The sequence below is a fragment of the Magallana gigas genome, chromosome 4 (assembly GCF_963853765.1).
Source record: "Magallana gigas chromosome 4, xbMagGiga1.1, whole genome shotgun sequence".
NCBI classification, from domain to species: Eukaryota; Metazoa; Mollusca; class Bivalvia; order Ostreida; family Ostreidae; genus Magallana; species Magallana gigas.
The window spans coordinates 47,188,677-47,210,981 of NC_088856.1; the positions used below are offsets into that span (position 1 = coordinate 47,188,677).

At 34.5% G+C, this 22,305-nt stretch overlaps 3 protein-coding genes across 9 annotated transcripts in view; all 3 read right to left on the bottom strand.

Annotated features, from left to right (window-relative positions):
* Positions 1-10,086, bottom strand: part of LOC105322045 (wnt inhibitory factor 1) — a 28,399-nt gene extending 18,313 nt beyond the window's left edge. For 4 of the 7 annotated variants that reach the window (XM_066082636.1, XM_066082635.1, XM_066082634.1 and 1 more), the window contains exons 1-2: positions 9,909-10,086; positions 995-1,134 (exon numbers count right to left, since the gene is read on the bottom strand). In XM_066082636.1, coding sequence (XP_065938708.1) covers positions 995-1,134; positions 9,909-10,071 — 303 coding nt within the window. In that variant the 5' untranslated portion in view covers positions 10,072-10,086. Of the gene's footprint in view, positions 1-994; positions 1,135-2,150; positions 2,233-3,884; positions 4,036-9,908 lie in introns of those variants that run through there. The other 3 variants (XM_011420565.4, XM_020064772.3, XM_066082638.1) reach the window with 2 other exon arrangements.
* A 1,079-nt stretch (positions 10,087-11,165) lies between these two features.
* Positions 11,166-14,357, bottom strand: LOC105322043 (fibrinogen-like protein 1). The gene is made up of 5 exons (XM_011420562.4): positions 13,967-14,357; positions 12,825-12,905; positions 12,148-12,462; positions 11,625-11,766; positions 11,166-11,361 (listed from the first exon to the last, which is right to left on the bottom strand). Exons 1-5 carry the CDS (start codon positions 14,325-14,327, stop codon positions 11,196-11,198), a joined length of 1,065 nt encoding a protein of 354 aa, XP_011418864.3. The 5' UTR covers positions 14,328-14,357; the 3' UTR covers positions 11,166-11,195.
* Positions 14,358-17,241: 2,884 nt separating this feature from the next.
* On the bottom strand, positions 17,242-18,918 carry LOC117682280 (uncharacterized). Its single transcript, XM_034449537.2, has one exon. The coding sequence runs from the start codon at positions 18,916-18,918 to the stop codon at positions 17,242-17,244; it is 1,677 nt and encodes a 558-aa protein (XP_034305428.2).
* Between the last annotated feature and the right edge of the window lie 3,387 nt (positions 18,919-22,305).

Below are 22,305 nucleotides of genomic sequence, written 5' to 3' on the forward strand. Positions count from 1 at the left end.
TCTCTCTCTCTCTCTCTCTCTCTCTCTCTCTCTCTCTCTATTAGAGACCCTCATACAACTTTCTGAAAATGAAATCTTTCTCTCTCTGCAATATAATAAATAAACTGTGTTAAATCTTAAGCCAGGAGAGCAAAAGAGGGAAAGAGAAAGAAAAAAAAATACGTGACAAAGAGGCTTTAAGGGAAAAATATCACTCCGTTACAAATACACTTTTTTATGTGTCAAAACTGATGTTTGCCCCGGATAAGGAGACGAGAGGTCTTAACCTTTGTCATACTATTGTGGCGATCTTTGTGTCTCCTTGGAGGGATTTCGGTTTTACGGCCATTCAATCGCTATTCAGTGTCATTTGCATTATCTTCTTAGCGTCCGTAAAAAGGCTCCACATAGTGTTGAAAAGGGATTTGTATTCAGGTCTTAAACGGATGAATTTACGAGCGATCGGCTGGGTTCTTAGAGACTCGGGCAATTTGCTTTTCGCTGGTTGAGCTCGAGTAACTTTACAGAAAGAAACCACTAATTGGCGAAGAAAAAGAATGGACCCCCATTTCTGTATCCATGTGATTTTTAGGTTAGATAAAGGATATCTTTGTTTTCACGCTGACAAATAAGGGTAGAAATTTACGGGGTTAGTTTCCACACACTTGTGCTAGAAACAAATGTTTCACGATGGAAAACAAAATGGAAATGTTACCGTCATTGTCAATTAAGTAAAACCTTAACTATTTCGTCAGCATCAGAAACTTTACACGATTCATCTCAGATTTTCTCAAAATCTTTATGAAACTTTGAATTTTTATCTCATTTTGCTTTTTAACATCAGTCATTCCTTATTAACATTATGCCTTTTGATGATCATCGTATAAATACTGTATCAGCCGATGTCCATTTTATCATCACAGAAAAACGTCATGCGATTTCACCATTAGTTATACTAGTATGAGATAGAGTACAAAAAAAAAATTAATGTGTCGGGAAGAGGAAGAGAACTTACTATATCCGGTCCAGCTTCCCACGTGAGGTTAACGGTTTCTACTTCCGGTGGAATGACGGGTATACTCTCCTCCACGTTGGGATCAAGCAGATATGGAGCGACAGATCCATCACTGATAATGAACACTTCCAACGGGTATCCTGAGAATATCAGTTGAAAAAAGCAAATATAAGTTACCCATTTTAACATCCGTATTTATTGCAGAGGTTCAAATAATAAATGTTTTTGGGGGTGCTTTGGTTTTTTTTTTGTGATTCACAGATAATTATGAATTTAAAGTTTTTGTTCGATTTATATAAACCCCAATATTTCAAGATATTGATGTTTGGTTGGTTGTCGAACAGACATAGAGAGAATAAATTTTTGACAGACAGATTGAGAACACAAAATAGAAGAGATTATGCGTGAACGACAGACAAACAGACAGACAGGTATGTATATATATCACGCATTTTAAGAATTAAATCAGTTCATCGAAGAAATACAACAGCATCCCTATGTGTGATTTGCAACATCAAAATTCATAAAATGTAGCGTTGTGCATTGTGTAGATACAAGATAAGCATTTATATGATTTTATAATGGCACGGAATGTCAATAAAACGTTGCAGCGAACTGATCATAACTCACGTCGAGTTAACTCCATTCATAACGGGAGCACAAAAATCATTGATAAAAATGAGCCTTCTTGCGTGTATGGATTTCACTAAAAAATGACATCTTAATAATTTAATGATCTCCGACAGAACAGATACCATAGATATGGCGGATTCGTAGATATCGATAATAAAACAGTTTTCTTAAAAGTGCAGGCACTGCAGTAAGTGAGAGGATCTTCTATGTATTGTATGATTTTCATCGCTGATTGCCTACAGGTATATATATACTGTCCTACAGTACCTCGATAGAATCGGAACAGAAAAACAAGGCCAACTCCTGTTCCAATGAAACAGTTTCTGGTGATCAAAAGAACTCCTTTAATCGTTCGCTGAGTTTTCACCCACTTTTCTGTCAAGAGGAAGCTTTCCGGCAAAAAATATCAGTTAATGGTTCTAGCTATTAGGATTTACACCGAGAATCCGTCCCGATGAAGGTAAAAAGAAAAGGTTTCAGAGGGCAGATTCCTAAGAGTCTGAATTTCTAAATAGGTGATTACCCCTTAAGAAACATCTTATGCCAAGGTTACAACTTGTAAATGATAATTCCATCAGTGCTGTGGCCATTTTCGCCTGCCAAATACACTATAACTGTCCAAGACCGTTTAGTTTTGAATCGGGCGCTCTGTAAATAAGCAAAGTTCTATTAAAATTCCACCAGTCATTCAAATTCCTCACAAAGTGCGCATCGATTATTCTTTCAATCATTCATGTTGACAGAAATTTGTTGTGTATATTTACAAATCGGCTAAATTATACGATAACTCTTAATATCATTTGAAATAGGAATTATCTCTCTATTTACAATCGACATGATCAAATCGTGGCTCTAGTACGGTATTACTTCAAATTCGTTGACTAACAATTGAGTATAAATTGATATCAGGTTTTTGATGAAAAAGAATCTTAATTGGGTTATTGCAATTCATATAGCGTAAACCCCATGTAATACCCGAAACTGGTCTTTTGTAATATTGATTTGCCGAAATCTTTTAACCTGCTCGCATTTTAAATAACTTTTATATTTCTCTCGAATGACATTTTGGGCACGTTCAGAAATGAATTGCCAGTAGGTTCCTATACTGTTTCACCGGCTTCCGCACGTACGAAATTGGACTCGAAAATGTTTCTTTTGTTACTCAAACCGTCAAAATGAAAGCGATATTTCTTATTTTACAAGCAACTCCTTCGCACGTGTTATAAACGTAATATATGAGAAAAATATTCTGATTATTACGAAATGAAGTCTAAACGCGTCTAGCCGTAGGATAAACCTAGTCAACCTTCATAATTTCATTAAGCAATTGTTTATATATATTCCCCGCACCCAAACTATCCAAAAGATAAACACATACACGGCATAAAAAAAACCCTAGAACTCGTATGTTATAAATGATGTGGCCCATCGTCCATGATTTGTTAAAAAGAGATAATTACAACATCACAGCACCTTTCCGTATTTTATATATCTACTAATGTTAAAACTCTGACGGTTATATTTGCTTTTGAGTAATATCCATTATAGCTCACTGGGAGAACGTCTGGCTCGTGCGCCTAATTAAAACGCGTACACCTATACCGCAGTAAATCTTCATTCATTAATGATCTAGATATTTATTCCTGAGCCCTTCGATATGAATTAACACTTGACTCACCGTTAGTTCTCATAGATATACATATATCATAAAGAAAAAAGAATATAGGGTATGTATAAACACACGAAAAATATCAACTCACTTCTCGATCGTAAAATATGAATAAAGAGAAGCGATCTAAATTGCTACCAGGCACTTTTAGTTCGGAGAGGGGGGAAAACATTTTCTTAACGCTTTCGAAACTATAGGGACAGCTAGTGTAAAATAATCAAAGAAGGCTCAAAGGTTTTTTTTTCTAGATACGCGGTTCTTTGGGTTTTTTTTCTCTCCTTGTAGCATGGAACTATAAGTGGTGTTGGGGAATGTTTTGGTGTCGACTAGTAGCGATATCGTTGAAACTAACATGCTCTTCTGTCAAACATCCCGTAGAATCAGTTTCATCAGGAAACGGAGAAATCGACAAAAGGGGGTAATTTTCTCCTTGATCGTGAAAGCAGATGACATTTTTGTTTTTCTTGAGATCGGAACACGAAATATACATGTTACAGAGTTTACGTCTGTGATCGTTGTTTTTTATGTATATGTGAAAGAAAAACTGAGAGAGGTTGTCGTTTTTGCATATACATAAAATCGACTTACCGAAAAAGCTAGCTATTTGTCTCTCATCAATCCAGAGTGAGAGCCTGGTCCGAGATCTCGAAATGGAAGAGGGCAGAATCACAATTATAAAGAACATGTGATAAAGTAGCATGGCTAAGATTCCAGCGACCTGTAGTTTTGCTTTACACATCGTTCCAACCGGGATAGTGGTGCTCAAAACACGGTAATGTCTTCAAAAGTTTCAAAAACTTGACATCAATGAATGATCTCGATAACATTATTTTTTTTCCTTGTTGTTGAAGATCGAAAAAAAAACTTTTTTCGTTTCGTTTAGAAATCCGATGTCACTCGGAAAAAGAAAAAACTTCAGACACAACTTTCAGATGAGGCATGGATGAAGATTTAGGGTTCAGTATACGGGATGATGAACCACTATAAAGAAGGAAGTTCCTTTGGCCACGGACACTGAAAGAGTTGCCGTTATGTCGTACAATGGTGAAGTTCCAAAGTCATCTTGGTTGAAGTTCTTCATGTTAACATTTTCCCCCCTGGATTCTTCTTTTAGTGAAAATTGCTCAACTCAACTTCACCGACTTACAGTAAGAAAATTCTGAGCTAAAATACAGCCATCGTGTTCTCCACGCTTTAACATAACAGCACCGTTTGACCACGAATGGTTCGTTTTCTTTTAAATATCCCTCCTATACAAGTTGTTGGTTTGAGATTAAAATTAATCTCTGAACACACGGCCAATCGTTGTAGTGGTATAATTTTCGTACATTTAAAAAGAGAAGAGAGAAATGAACACTTGTTTAAGGTAAGGATGCAAAAGAAAAAGCGAGAGAGAGAAAGAAAAGGGGAGAGAAAGTTGACTTAAACTTAATTTAAACAAAAAAAAATTGCCCTAGGAACCTCTGTTGTCAATCATAACCCCTCTCAAGAAAATGTCTCGCTCAATCAAACAGAACCCTTTCACAATGGAAATATCCAATGAAGATTTAATGGCTCTGAACTATGTAAAGAAAACTCCTCCCTCCACCGGGAATCTCGGCAAGCTTCCTTTATTATCATGTGACAGTAAGCAGATTTTCATATTTTTTTTTCGCCTGAATCGAACACGTTAAAGTTGGGCCGCCATCGCTGGCACCAATATCATGACCACTTGCTGTTTCATGAATTGTTTTCTTTGAATGTAAATCAGCCGCTATCACATCTCTGTTGTTCTCTGTGTACGAGATTGCTATACCTACAGGTGGTTGTCAAAAACAATCTACCAAAGTTTGTAACGGGTAATAAATTGATTTGTCCAATTCTACACGTAATTTCGGGGAGGGGGAGGGAGGCGGGTTTACTCCTTCGTTCGTGCTCTTTGCAGGGAAATTCAGTCATTTGCGGGAGAGAGAAAAAAAACCTTGTCATCCCACTTCTTTTCCCCCGATTCATTGCAATTGTCATAACCAAAACTGACCTTTACGCCCAAACAGAAATAGTTATGTCTAAGAGTGTGCTTTGCTATTCAGGAAGAACTATATATCTGATTTAATAAGCGTTAAAGAGAAGTAGATAACAAGAAAAACAGGCCATGGAGTTTATCAAATAACTCCCACAAGTCTTAAGGGAAATAAGTTTAAGTTATTGATGAAAGAGCCGTGGCACCAATGGTATGAATGGAAAATGCTAATTATAATTTGATTTGCAAATTAAAACACAACGAATATAAGAAACTAGTCCGATATCCCACATACATGTGCTTTTATTCAATTGATATTTGATTTCATAAAAAGACGACTGTATTTTCCGTACTCTCAAATCAAAGATCTGCATTGCTTTCGTTCTTCTATTAATAAATGTCATTGAGAAATGTGGGATAGTTCGTGTAGAATTATGCAGCCATTTTTTTTCTTTGCTTTGATTGAGAAATTGATTGTTCTTGGACTCCGGAGTTCGCGCTAATAACTACCGTGTATAATTAGATAATTAATTTGATTATATTATATTAAGACATTGCTATACCGAAAAGTTGCACTGTTATTTGATAATATAGATTTATTTGTGCTAAGTGAAACATTAAGGTTATTATGTGTAGGAACGCTATAACAATGAGACGCTTTTCCTGGAATATGAACTCATTGTGTATGATATCGCCGCTGAAATATCAAAACTAATATATTTTCGGTCTGCCCTGTACAGCTCTTTCGCCATTCAGCATGGAGATTGTAAAAGCATAGCGTACTAGAACGAGAGAAGCGCCTTTCATGTCGGGGATCACAAGAGAGCTTCATTTGTTTATTATTGTTGGTTTTAAATGGATTATATTTAAATCCTATTGACTTATTGTCAGAGTCAATATTGTTTTATAGCCGGCGTGCTGGGCCGTGGTACAATAATACATTTTAACACTCAGGTGCAAGATTTTGCGGCAAGATTTAAGGGGGTATCCAAAGATTCCCTTGAGTCGCGCGATTTACAGGATTGGGAAGTTGTGAAAAGGAGATCGAAACTTGTTTTAAAATTCGATATCCATCTACGAGTTGAAAAAACCCTGATAACTGTCAACAATCATTTTGTTTACCAGTTTAAGCAATATCTATTTCTCTGTCTGTGATATATATTAAAAGAAAGGAACCAAAAGGAACTGAGATGAATTTCAGAGAGGATAAAAACATTTCTCGATAAAATATGAGTTCATGCGATTTTTACAAGATCTATATATCTCTTTTTTTTTTTTTTTTTTTTTTTACTTATTTACGATATTTCTTGCGTGAACCAAATTATTATTGCATTCATCGCTTCACTCTAATCTTGGTTGGAATGTATAAATCATGTCTTAAGTAATATTATATCAGTCATATCTCCGCAATGTTCATGACCTTAGCGTAAAAACGCTTATAAATTTACTATTTATTTATCCGGGATAATTGGCTCTGCTTTAGAATAAAATATGTATTTGAATGAAGATTTTTTTTTTCTCGAATACAAATAATCAAAATGATGAAGAAATATTTTAATATTGGTTAGTTAATTAGGAAATCAACAATAGCAGGGTATATTCAAGGTACTTGGTGCATTTGAAAAGAAGCAAACAACATACCAATTTTCTCCGTCAAATACACATTTGTTCCTTATTATTATACGAACAATTTTTCAAAATAAGGAGGCGGGGAACGAAAATAGATCTCGTTTGTTCTACAATAGCAGCCGGGAACGGAGGGGTTCCAATGGCCTTTTAGGGGGTCCATCGTGTATTTAGTAATTCCAAAAAGTGCACAGAAATGGATTCAATGAATGAAAAGCATGCGCTTTAAACATATGTATCGGGTGACAAGTAAAATGAATTTTAATCCAAATTACCTTTCTTGTACCCTTACAATAAGTACAAGAATATAGAAATTGAGAAAGTAGCATCATGGGCTTTATAAGCCTGTCTCGTAAATATTTTTAATCTCTTGGCGTGTTAAAAATTAATTGTGGACGACGATGATGACAAATTTGTGAACAATATAATGACCCGCTGTTGGCAGCCACAACAATAGCGGAACGTCGCTATCGTCCCATCAAGGAGGGACTAGAATTACCCCTCTCGCCAGTAGCTCGGCACGGTCGGCCAGTTCCAACGAGATTTGAAGACCTATAAATTTGTCATCGTTTGACAAAATGTCGAAAACAGAATACGGGCCTTAATCTTCATGACTGGAACTACCGACTTAATAAAGAACACTTGCTCGGGTACCGTTAGAACAGATTAAAACTAACAGCAATCAAAGTTGGGTACCGCTGCCCAGAAAGGTTAGAAACCAACAAGTTCTTCAATCACGTGATTTTTCACTTGACGATTCTATGGACTCGTTTTCGAGAGGAACAATGTCGTAAATCCTCAATCGTTCCGAAAAATGAGAGACAATTTGGTCAATGCTTGAAATATAATGTTTAATTATCATTTCATTTGTTTGTCTCTTTCCCAGTGTTACGTTTAAGTATATACATTTATAAAGTCCAATATATTTTAAAGGAATGAATTTGTTAGATACCAAACTTATACGAATGTATTGAATCTTAACTTAACAAACTTACATGCACGGTCAATTGGTAACAGCGTGACATAATCTTATATGTAAGTGGGTCAAGGTCAATTTCAAACTCATGAAAAAAACCCCAATTAAATTTGTTGAATAACAACAATATAAAACTAATTTCATATTTCTTCTGATATCTATTATTATGCTGCATTATTAAGTATACATGTTCTAGTAAAATGTTCAGCTTAAATAACTTGTATGTGAAATATGTTTAGGGAAGAATTCGTAAATATAACAGTCTTAAGTAGACCAAAGTCAATTTAGTTCACTTAACCAGAACAAGTCAAACTTAATATACAAATAACAAAAAAAATGTTTTAATTAACTCAATCTGGACCGTACCTACCATGGAGAACGTTTTTATATCTGGATACCATTTTCAGTTCACGTTCGAGGAGACAGTTCGTTAACCTGGGCGAGAATTTTTGAACCAAATATTAATCTCATTGTTTTAATTTCAGGAGGCTGCGTGGTCAACAAATTAGCTATTAGATTTATCACAAATTTTCAGAAATGGTCTTTAAGGTTTAAACTTTAATTTGGTAAAGGAAAAATCCAAATATACTAGTTTTAAAATTTGAATATTTTCTTATACCACTATATTAAGCACCTCTTCTTAAGGAATAAAGTCTTCATCTGGCCACGACTTAAGAAATAAAGTCTACATCTGTACACGACTTAAGGAAGAAAGTCTACATCTGTACACGACTTAAGGAAGAAAGTCCACATCTGGACACGACTTAAGGAAGAAAGTCTTCATCTGGCCACGACTTAAGAAACAAAGTCTACATCTGGACACGACTTAAGGAAGAAAGTCTTCATCTGGCCACGACTTAAGAAACAAAGTCTACATCTGTACACGACTTAAGGAAGAAAGTCCACATCTGGACACGACTTAAGGAAGAAAGTCTACATCTGGCCACGACTTAAGGAAGAAAGTCTACATCTGGCCACGACTTAAGGAAGAAAGTCTTCATCTGGCCACGACTTAAGGAAAAAAGTCCACATCTTGCCACGACTTAAGGAAGAAAGTCTACATCTCGCCACGACTTAAGGAAGAAAGTCTACATCTGGCCACGACCATCCTATTTTTTTGTGTAGGTTCCTAGGATTGAAGTCTTTAATCTATGAAAACTACAGGACCCAAGGATGTCCTAGGGATTCAAGAATATCATTTTGTCTTTTTCAACATAACATAAAGAAACACTTATTATGCTTATCTAAGATTTTTTAAGACACGTTTTTGTGTATTATTAAATCAGAATATGCATGACCTTGTAAAGATCCTTAAACCATGATTTTAAAACAAAAATTCGATCTTTTCCTTCATCTTTTTGCCGCCTAGGAACCTTTAAAATGTCAGCAATGTTTCATTTTATGTGGAATATAAGTTATAACAGATATTAAAGTACTTTTTAATGGTAGCAGGGTTTATGCACCGTTTCACAGAAAATAGGACAACATACAATATATTTATCATGCACTTCTCCTGCAATGTAATATTTGAAAAATTAAAAGTGTCAAGTAATAACTTTTTTACAGATATAAATGATGAACCGAACAGTTTTTCCACAAAATGACAAACAAAAAACATAAAAATGTATAAATAACTTGTTTATAATATACCCCTTTAACATAAAGAAGATAAGAAACGTAAACCAACCCTTAACAGATAAAACAAAATTATCAAATTAGATTCAGCCCTACTCTTACTCGAAAGAAAATTGATATATTATTTTTATATTCATCGGTAGCTTTCGAGGAAGGCCATATTTTTAAAAAAATTCAGGAAATCAATGTTTGAAAGTAATATAAAATGATTCACATATTGACTCAATGCGCCAAGGAGTGTTATAGTTGATATAAAAGTGAGATATATTACTGATAAAGATAAAAGTCTTAAAACCTTAGCAATCCTTAACATACCAAACCTACTGTTATTTACACATCTGACCACGCGACAACAGAAGGAGGAGTGTTGGCTCACCAGAATTTCCTCGATACTTAGATAACCATGAGACATCATCGCTAACTGTACAACCTGTTGCGCAGTTTTCATAATCGTCATCCAAAGACCAAAGAGAAATCCCAGAGAACGCAAACAGTAAAGCAGTAATACAACACCACATCGGAAGGACCATTGAATTCATAATGAGACTGGGGTTAAATATGTGGGTAGGTCTTGTGGCAATGGTCTGTAAACACTGCAATAGTAAAGTACCCAGACCTGGGGGAAAAGTCAATATAATTCGTACAGTCAACATTCCCACTCAAAGGTATCGATGAATTTACAAGGGTCTTCTTCAGTCAGCAGATTATCCTGTTGATTTGCACCAGTATTGGATCCATTTTTGCACCAAACGATTATGATCTATTTAGTTTTATAAAATTACATCCAGTGTATTAAAATTAATATAACTGATGGAATACAATACAAATGTCTGTCAATTTGTAAATTTATTGATGGTAATATATATTTGTACATTTTGATATCGTGACGTAACCAGACGTGATCTGGGTGAGTCTCTATACGTAATCGACACATCATCTGATTGACCGGTGGCTAAGTTTGTTTTGGTCAAATTCGAACCCACAATCCCAGATCAAGTTACTCTTCTTTATAAAGACCACAAAACTCTCTCTTTTAACTGTATTTTTCGAAAAGTAATTACACCACGTCTTTAGTGTATTAAGACACAATGCCAAAACAATTAATGGTTTGACGCCCTTCACTATTTCTGTAACCATTACTCTTCAGTCGCTAAGCAAAAATGTCAATTTAAAAAGCTTAGTTTGAGATGCATTGTCCTGCCAGGGATACCCATCATGGTACCTAGGCGTATTTTACATTGTCGGTAATTTTACCATGTAAATTTTAAAAAAATAGATTTTCCCATGGATGGGTCCGGATCCACCCGACTCACCGCCCTATATCCCCGGATGATGTTTATGGTATACACACTGTAACTAATTATATATCTAGATTTTACTCATTACATGCAGTGATTTTAAGAAATAAAAAAGAGCATACTCCCAGTAATACGTTGATTTTAAATGACCCTGTGAATTTTCCTTAGTTCACTTGAAGAGGGAAGAATAACTCCATTCAGATTTGAAATTCAAACTTACGAAGTATATTATTAAATAAGAATAAGCTTAGACAAGTTATCTTTCCTCATTGACATGTCGCCGTTAATGCCATTCCGTAGATTAACGTGTGAATAAAAAGAAATTGACATTTGACTCAAAAGACTATAATCATTTATTGCATGGTTTAGACTGGTCTTATTTTCATTTCCACGTGGGCCATTGAATACTGCTTCTGTTTCCATGGATACCACTCAATGCCTGTCCCCTCAAGAGTAGGCTGTCCTGCAACCTCCCCGTTGGTTTTTGGTCCGTAGGGTACCCCCTTCAGGAAATCCCCATTCAAGTTTGAGCTTTTAAAAGTAATTTAAAATAAAAATCAATTATAAATTATTGAATGATCTTTTTATTTGTTAAAATTTGCAGATTTATAAAGCTGCAATATTGTATTTTGTATTTTCCAAATATTTCCCTTTATTCCATATTGGTGCAAAGAACAATCATTTTTATGCATTAATTTGCTCTACAAATTTATCCTCAAAAACACATTCCGAACCGTTTGCGAAGTCTATCGTACGTCTTAGTAGCTGTTTAAGAAAGATTAAAATTATAAGACCTATAGCAGGAATTGAACCACCATCCCGACTTGAGAATTTGCGCACAGTTCATGAATGAGTTATCTCTGTCGTGATCCGGGGTACTGAACCGGTGGTTGTAATGGCTCAGCAAACTGGATTGTGGGTAATTAAAGGAGTCACCTAAAAATAAGACGATAATGTCAATAATCGTTAATAAATAACTCCACTTATATCTGTTCAATATAAGATACACTACTTTATTAGATAAAAACGTTCTACAACAAAATCTGTCTGTTTGGAAAACAGAAAATAGTACGCATGTGTGACGAGGTATCAAACTAGATTGATTGATGATTATCAAAAATAACACTTTATTCACAATTTAAATGACGATCGAAGATAAAAATACAATCAAACTTTATTTCAAATAATATTAATATATACATCTCGGCAGTCATGAAAACAACAAACCTCCTCCGATCCCCCCTCCCAGGTATTAGAAAAAAAAATTGCACGGGAAAAGCATAGCTGGGTTAGCGGTTATTCGTCACCTAGACATACCTGCTGTTCCTGAGTACGTGCCGACATGGAGTGTATAGTCCTTTGATTCTCCGTCCAAAGAAAACCCCGAGTACTGGGCGTAGACGATGTTACCAGTCCAGTCCATCAGTTTGATGTTGAGGACGTTGTTTCCGGCGGAAGTCAGTTTGTGGATGATCTCGTTGCCGAGCCAGAATTCGGAATTTATGTCGCCAAATCCGTCACGATAGTCGGTCCAGTTCCGGTTAAAATCCACTGAAGCGTCCCGGCGACGCTGAATGACTGTCCACCGTCCACCGTCATGATCCAAGTCACAGTAAACTTGTTTTGTCGTTCCTGTAAAAGATACGGGTAAGAATTTAATATTTTTTTAATGTTGCCTTTTTTTACTCTCTTCTCTCTCTCTCTCTCTCTCTCTCTCTCTCTCTCTCTCTCTCTCTCTCTCTCTAAATCCCCCTTTTTCTCACTCTCTAATTTGTGTTCTTGTTTTTAAAAATGATATACATATGTTATTATGTATATATTTATAGATACAAAAATATTAAAATTAATATGTAATGAAAAATGTAAACGGGGAAGGAAGCTAATAAATCTTCTATGGTACGAATTTATGTATAGCATATTTACGTGCATGCTAAAATGATTTGTCATTATCGTTTTTGCACTAGCTTTAAAGCTTTTACTAATCAAATACTCACCTTCTATGTTAATTTCAAATTCCCCGCTCAGTGTTTCCCCTTTGGCGGCCCAGTCAGCACAATCACGTGGTATTGTAGGAGCTATTATGTTCAAATTGTTGCTTTACAATGCAAAATTCAGCTGATCGTAAAGTGTATTTCAAAAATGTCTTCTTTGACAAATGCAATCAATACAATGCAAAATTTAGCTGATCGTAAAGTGTATTTCAAAAATGTCTACTTTGACAAATGCAATCAATACATTTTTTTCATCCCTACCATTTGAAATATTCTGGTACATTGTAAGTATGAAATTCTTTTTTATTTGTTTATTGTCATTATTTCATTTCTCTATTTAAAAAAAAGCTTAAAGTTAACGTGTTCTCGATTTTCATTTTCGTCTAAATCTTATACCATTCAGTAAAAAGTAATGGTTATTAGAGAATGAAACTTCAGAAAACACCAGTTGATGAATATAATGCTTGTTTGAGACAAAGATTGGTTTATCGATCGGATTTCTATTGAAAATTTCAAATCCATCTTTCTCCCCCTTCTTTTTGAAAAAACTTTGAAATGGAAAAATCACCAAACTAACCCTATCACACATAATAATCTCTGGACATCGTGGGGGAGGGGGGATTCCATCCTCCTATACTGTGGAATCATTAAAATTCTTGGGGGCCAATTTTCGTGGATTGCTTAATTTTTACAGGTTTGTGAGAACGTAATTTCGTGTATTACCAACAAAAGCAAAAAGACTTTATAACACTAATTTTACCAACTCGAAGGGGGTGTTTTTCGTGGATGAGAGGTACCTATGAATTCCACGAAAAATGAGTCACCACGAAATTCAATGATTCAACAGAAATTATTCATGACCCCAGTATGGATTATGCAGATGGTCCGAATATAGAAATTTGATATTTTTGGAGCTTGATTTTAAAACAAAGGACCAAGTAACAACTGTTTTATGTAGAAAATTTGATATATGATTTTGGAACTGGTGGGCTGGTTATCTGAATTACTATAATGATCACAAATGTAACAAAAGGTTGTGTTTGAAGTTAAAAAAAACACCAACACCTAAAAACAGGTTTATATAGAGAAGAAGAAGCAATTGGTTTATGTATTGAAGAACTGAAGAGATGAAATCAATAAGCTACCTGTTGTTGTAGTTGACGGGGTGGTGGTCTGTTGGGTGGAGACCGTAGTCATGGGCGGGGGTGGTGTTGGTGGCGCCAAGGGGGTGCTTGGAACAGCTGTCAAGGAGTCCACCTTCTGCTGAAGAAGCAACACCTGTAAAGATAGGTTCTGCATCATGGTCATCAGTTGTTGGTTTTGGTTTTTAAGCAACCCATTTTCTTTCTTTAAGGTACTACAACATGTCGTGGCATTCGCAGTAGAGGATTCGAGGACGGAGATTCTCTGCTCATGTTCTTCGATGTGTTCGAATACGTAGACCTGACATTGTGCTACGAGCACAGCATATATGAGAACTGTACATATCACAACAATTGCGGCCATGTTGCCGCTAAATATCGTTCACGACCTTAATTGATAAGATCATTTGATAAAAATATTTCAAAGATCAGAGAGTTCTTATGTACTGTATACAGTGGTTCTGTGAATGGAAGGCGTTCAGAATAAATGCTCTTTTACCATTGGTATACGTCGTCTTTGTCATTCAATTTTACTTGTGTATTGCCTATTCTAAATAAAGGTTTTGTAGAAAGTTCATCTTAATCATTATATTAGAGGAAAATTTTTTGGGGGGTAGTTTGATCATGTACTAGTGAATCTGATTAAATTAAAGCCACGAAACTCTGATAACCTATAAATTTATGAATTGCATGGCCTGGAATACAAACTATATGATACTATTTTATTAACTTACACTACCCCTAACCTCACTTATTCCAAAAAATGATTAAACTGCATCACAGGGTTGCAAGTTTGTAACAAATGTTCTTAATACTATGCGCCTGGTGTATTAAAAGTCTACATATAAACCCAAATTTTGCAGCATTTATCCGTAGAGTGGAGTTTATTTTTTGAAGATATGTATTAAATATACAGTTGTGTATGCTAAGATTTATCGGTTATATAAGGTTTCTTCAATGGTATTACCAAGATGTAATGGAAAACGAGCAAATTTTGATCAACATAAAAGTGATGACCCAATTTGCAGCAGATGCTGTATATAAAGGAAAACATTCGCCCCCGTTTTACTTTCGCACATTTCGCCCTCGATGACAACGGGCGAATTTAAGACTAAGCGAATACAAAACAGTTTTCAAATTACTTTGTTAAAAAGAAGGAGGTTATGATTGTATTTAAAGTCTGGAAAAATTAAGAAAAAATAGTCAAGATGGGGCAAAAGTTTGCATGTGTAGAAGGGCGAAAATATCCCTGTAATCAATACCATTTTGCATCCTAACAGTTGGGCGTTTTAAAAAAAACAAAACCGTGACCAGAGTCGCATTTTTCATTCAAATAACCTTAAAAGTGACTGAATCGGCTCAGTTAGATAACATTAAAAGGTTGATGGTTTGATACTTCTAAAACATGTGGTCTTTTTTTTTTTTTTTTTTTTGGTTGTCTTCGTTTAAATCAGCAAGCCGACTTAGAAATTGTGTTTTTGCATGATTGTATTATATGATTGTATTATATTATAGAACTAGATTTAAATGGAAATTATTTTTATTTGAAATTGTACAATCTTATCAAAAATCAGCTGTTCTGACACGCTTCCGCTCTCGAATAAACTTGCTTAGATGTCACGTCAAACCAACCCTTTACATGTATTCACGCGACTTTTAATTGATCTAAAAAGATTATGAGCTTACACTTATTACATAGCTAGATTCTTGTATCGCTTGGATCGTTCGGATGAAACCACTTTACTGTTTATATTGATTTAGATGTTTAATAAAATTGGTGATTGTATTTTACAATTATTTACTCCATCTAATTACCACATATTCTTTAAAATAATTATTATAAAGTGTAATTTTAAAATCATACTTTGTCGAGTTTTTCATTTCCGTTATGAACTTGTTTAATAATTTCAATTCAAAAATTATATAATTGCTATCAAATACAACTAATGTACTGATTTTGTAGAGGTGGGGATATTTGACTATTCTGTATCAGAAAAGCACTAATTATGTGAAGTACAATAGAGTTATTCATCGTTTTTCACTGTACATTATTATACATTATTGATTTGTTGAATGGAATTTCTGTCCATTCATCCATCTGTCTGTTTGTTCGATAATTTTTTGTTTTAAAGTATGGGCTATATTTTTTATCACTCTGAAACAAAGGAACACATATCACACTTGGCTTTGTCGAATCTTTAATACTGTGAGACCAATGAAACATGGCCGCTAATGCATCTTTGGGAAAATACATTGCGAGCCATGAGAGGCCACTTTGGTCTTTTATTGTAATGTTGCATGACTCAAATAAGCCCAGATCACATCTTGAGCACTGTAATAGGTATAACTATTCATTTGGTCAGCTTATGCAATCTTGGGATGAAAAGACGTGTCATGATCCAAAGGAGGTCACTAAGGTACAGCTTTATTCTCAATCTGGTTTACAGCTATCCATATTCAAATTGTTCCACGTTCATGCATATAAAAAACCTTGCTCGATCAATCTTTTGCTGCTATTGGGCGTGTAATGTATAGAATTAGTTTATGGTGATATGCTTTGGAAATGTTTATGATTTATGATATATATTTTCGTAGGGATGTTATTCAAAGTTGTGATTTGAAGTATTTGAGTCCCACAAACAATATTAATAATAAATAAATGTGAAATTTATAAAATTAAACAGCAAAATAACAGAACATATGAGATAGCGTGTGTGGTTTGATATTCGCTCTATCGAAGATAGTGAAACGTCGTACGTGTATTATACATTTGCTTGATTTGCCATACGAATTTATCATTTGTTATATACAATATAATATTTATATCCTAAGTCTATTATGCAATTTCCTGAATACTGAGTTGATATTATTCATATCTTTAAAATACTAAATGCTTTGTCAGTATCCAGAACTCTCATGGAAAAAATGAATATCCATGACAACAAGGTTTCATCTCTTTCAAAAGCTTGACCTTTTTTGTAAAAAAAAAAAATACAAGATAAGTTAGTTTGAACATTCAACTACAATACTTTTCATTTAATAATCATTCTTTCAATTAATTGATGTTCAAATTTCAGAAACGAAAAGCAAACATACCGGTAATTGATGTAGTGCCTAACATATGAATATCAAAGTTAAAATTCTCCGTGGATATTGCATGATATACAGGGCGTTTTTACTTGTGCTAGATATACAGTTATATATGCATAGATGAAAGTGCATCGCACATAAAGACTAACATATTTATAAGTACCTGTGTACACACATACATGTATTGTTCATGTGCAATACTGGATTTTTTTCACTTTACTTGTGCCCCACTCAGCTACAAAGAGGTTGTCTCTAGTGTCCACACAGACACCCCTTGGAATCTGTAAATGACAGTCAATGTTGCGGAGAAACTGTCCGTTCTGATCCAGAATGTGAATATTGTAGTTGCTAGAGTTTACTGTCAGAATGTGACTCTTACTGTTTGTAGTGATTCCATGTGGTGTAAATGGTACCTTGTAAGTAGAGACCTTACCATCGTAGATAAACCGGAGTTTCCCAGCCTGATTAACCACCACTACTGCACGGGCTCCCCAGTCTGACACACAAATATCTAGGTTCCTGTTCTCACTTATGTATTTCAAAAAACCACTTGAGTAGAGAGGTTGTCCTTTGTCATCATACTGAATGCTTTGTTGTTCCATGAAGCCAGAATATCGCACAACTTTTGTTGGTTCATCACCAACACTTTTCATGATGACCAGAAGGTCACCAGTGGAGGAGGTGCAAATATAAAGAGGTTTCCATTTCTGAAGTCTGATCACTGTCTGTATCTGTGTATTCTTCACTATGTTCACAGTTCTGTCATCTATATCAGTATAAACTAGATCCCCACTCCTCGTCACTGCTATGTCCCGTGGATTGTTCCCTGATTTGGTTTTGATTGACTTTACTAGTCCCCCCCTGAGGTTGTATAGTCTCATGATGTTTTCATTACCACAAGTCCATATATCTTCATCACTCAGACAAGACACGCAGCATAATCCCTTACACTCGGTCTTTATATCTGTGATGATTCGTGGTACATCAATGAGAGGTCTGTCCGGGAAAGAGGACTCGGCTCCGGGAGAATCCATTGTGTAACCACGTTCTTCTGTTTTAAAAGATGACTCTGACAGAGAACCAAACTGTTGATAAAGCTGTTCTTTATTGATCATATGAGGGGTAAAACTTGGTAAGGACACTGTGAGTTTAGGAGGCAATCTTCTGAATTCGTCATTTCTGAATTTGCAGGCATAGACACGCCTGACATCATTTGAGTCCAGTATCTTTTTCAGTTCAGCAATCCTCTTTGTGATTTCAGAAGTGGTGCGTTTTATTTCTTCTTCCTGCTTTGTTAAGGCTGTCAGGTGTTTGGAGTCCATTTCATTCAGATCTGATTTCAGTTTCTGGATAATGGCGTCAATTTCTCTATGTAGGTCTTCCCCGTGTTTGTCAATAGCTGTTGTCAATTTCTTGGAGTTTTCAGTCAGATCAGCTTTCTGAATTGGAATAATGGATGCAAATTCTGTGTATTTTGGATAAATGAATTTCTCTAGTTCTTGTAAATCTTTCTTTAAAAATTCTTTCTTGGTTTCTAGATTTTTCAGAGTAAAATCAACTTGTTTGTGTCCTAAATGTTTCCCAGTCGAAATACAGAGTGTACATATTGGAATGTTACATTGTTCACAATGTAGTTCGCATAGTTTTGTAGAATGTTCAGAGCATTTTGGAGTAGATCCCCTTTTTTCAAATGGCACCACTTTGTGTTCTTTGGATAAATCAGAGAGATGTTCCCCCACACAGGTTTTACACAGATGTATGTGACAAATGTCACAGTACATTGGAGGCACTGGGTTCTCACAGAGATGACATCGTAACACATCTTGGGCCCAACTCTGGCCCATGGTCACATTAACTGTAGACATTCCTGAAAAAGAACTCAAAATACAAATTTCATTTAGAATAATTTGATTTACTTAACATTAAAATCAATGCTTGATTCCTGTTATTGTTCAATGCATTAAAAAGTGTACCCGTGTGTGTTAATAGCGACAAAACAATAGTTTATGAAGTAATTGTTAAATGATATGTGAACTAGATACATGTATAATACAAAATAATAGGCCTTAGCTCTATATTCGACCAATCAAAACAAAATTACTCATATTTTAAAGGTCATATGAAACGATATCCTGACCATATTGAGTTATATACGGGAATGAGTTCATAAGTGCCTATTTAATAAGACTGACATTGTTTTTTGGATATTTTATGCAAAATGTGAGCGCCACAGTCGATCAAAATTACTTAATCGGGAAAAGGAACATTGACTTACGCGGCTTACCTCCCTTGCTTATGACGTCAGTAAGACCCAATCGCCTTATAAAGCTATGTTGTGAATACAAATATCCATGTCATTTTGCAGCATTTTAAAAGAAAAAAAATACTATTTTATATAAAAACTTGTATAATTATACAATAATCAACCACGTCAGGTTTTTTTCTCTCAAGAAATGAAATCGTGTGCGTTTTTATTTACATGTGATAGCGTGTACATAATGATATTCAGTTTCGAGACTGCAGGGAGAATAAATGATTTTCTTCATAGATCCACATGCAAGTATAATATAATTTTAATATAAGCATATTTATATGCTTCATTTTGATCTTTTTAATGAAATTGACAAATTCAAAAATAAGTCTGATCGTTTTTTCCCATTTGCACGTTCATGCAATTCATTAAGATTTTTTTTCTAAACAACTTGTAGGCCTCATTGTGCCTCATTCGCTTCGCGATTATATTGTTTGTTTCACTTTCAAATTCACAAATATGTTACCATTTAATTATTTTTAGTCTAAGAGAAATTTCTTCAAATGTTTTGTTTTTGAAACGTGTACTTGAATGTGCGGTGTTTTGATTTTAAAACGTGTATGTGTTTACTCACAGATCCCTTTTATCTCACTTTCTTCCGCAATGTTTTCTTTCGTTTTTTTATTATTATTGATGCTTGTTCTTAATAAAATCTGTTGATTATCTTCACATTCGTTCACAACTATTTTTATCAAACAACCGATTTTTTTACCGATACATTTCTAAATCCGTAAATGCCATATTTCTGCGATCTAATTTAATAAAACGTTAATACACGTGTACACAAAGTATTTTCTACAGATATTGCTACATGTATATATCAATAAGTCAGAAATTTATATTATTTCGAAATAAAATTTAAGAATAAGTTTGCGGCATTTTATAGCAGCTCTTAAATACAAACTATGTACACAATGCCTCAAACATTTTCATTGGCCTGCCTTATATACTTTTTTATGTGACAAAATAAATCAAATCAATTTAAATGCTTTATAATTCCCTTTAAATGTAGCTCAATCATTATACGTACCGAAGAAGAAAATGTTGTTTCTATTTCAAAAGGATAAGGATAATTCATTAATTAATCAGCTGTAAATGTTGGAGCATTTCTTTCGTTAAATTTCCACTCCGGTACAGGATCTTCATCATGATTTTACTTTTGTGAGAAGCTGATATTAGATTTATTCATTAACGACCAATTAAAACTAAGTCATCTGTAGGCTACTACGAAATCAAATGATCTCATTTGAAAAGAAAGACACGTTCATATATGCAAAAATTACTAAAATTTAATCGATGAACTACTGTAAAATTACACTAGTTTTAATGCATTGTTTACATCGGTGGGTCTTTGTGACGTCATAAATCCACAAAATCAAGAACGAAAAGCGGGCAAGAATTTTTTCAGGTGCTCAGTTTTCACGGTTATTTCTCAGTAATGCAAAGGCAAAAAAATATTACATCATGTATTTTAACATTTGTTTATACCAAGCTTTATATTCATGAAAGAAAATCATAGTGTTAAAAATCGTTTCATATGACCTTTAACCCATTTACCATCTGACCTATATTTACCATATTTATATATATTTATGATAGCATCGAAAAAAGGAAATCGAAAAGAAACATTAAAACATTTTACTTGTTATAGCGGGTTAAATTTCATTCATAGCGTGCAGTTTTTATGCTTGCCTATATTTGTTTCTGTTTTAGTAATAAAACATAAATATACCAACCCTAATCCAACATGGCGAGTCCAAAAATTGTTGGGTTATTTTTTATCTTCCTGGACTGTTGACCTGTAATACGTGATTAGCAACACCTGACAGTGGCGGATTTAGGAAATAGGCGTCGATCAGAATGGGTCTAGAACATACAGGTGTATAGAACAAAACCAAATATTTATCATTTATATATAAAGTCCAAAATAAATAAAAACAAGAGGTCCACGTACATGCCTTGACCGTTACATGAGGATCATATTCCTTAAATTGACCTGTCAGGGAGTCCCATGTATCTTAAGCTTCATTTTTGGGTCTTAAACCTAATCCGAGACCTCTACGATTTTTACTCTCACCTTTAGTGTTTGATGTTTGCAAACATCAAATCATTTAAAAAGGGTGAGAGGGAATCAGAGTAATCTTGGATAATCTATATACTAGCTCCAGGGGCCAACATTTGTAAACTTTTTGTAAAAAGGAACCTGCATGCCTTTATTATTTATCAATGCACACAACATGCATACAGTTTTAACGCTCAGGAGATCGGAGAGATGGTAAGCCAACAATCTCACTATTCTTATTCCTCTTATCTATCCCAGAGATATGCTTTAAACCAAATATGTAGCAATTTGCCTTAACATTAACATTTAGTTCACATAAAAGATTTCATTCTTTAGGTATATGAAATTTTAATTACAATTTTATGTAAACATTAAAGTTAAAACAGTGCACGTTCATTTGTGATCACCGTGAAGGAACGGACTGAGATATATTATATTAGTGTGTTACATTACCTGTTCTTAAGGAGGCTGGTAGTCAACAAATTAACCATAAGATCTTCCTTAAACTTTAATATTAGATATTTTTGTCGATATGCTAACATATAGAAAAGACAAAATCCAAACTTTTTGCTTTAAAATTTATCAGTTTGCTATATCTTTATACAAAACTCTTTTTTTAAGGAGTTTTTAATAGTTTAAAAATGACCACGATCTTTCGACTAAAGGTTTTATTTTATTTGATAAATCGATGAAATAATCCCCAGCCATTATTCTACGGAGGTCATTATTGCTTTACATCGGTTAGTTTATAGGACCAAATGTTTCCCGTCCAACATCTGGAAAATCATGTGCTTTTGATAATGCATTTGTTAATTCAAGAATTTTTTTTGAAAACACAATTTCATTGTTTTACACAATTTGAAGTTCTGTGGTTATCTT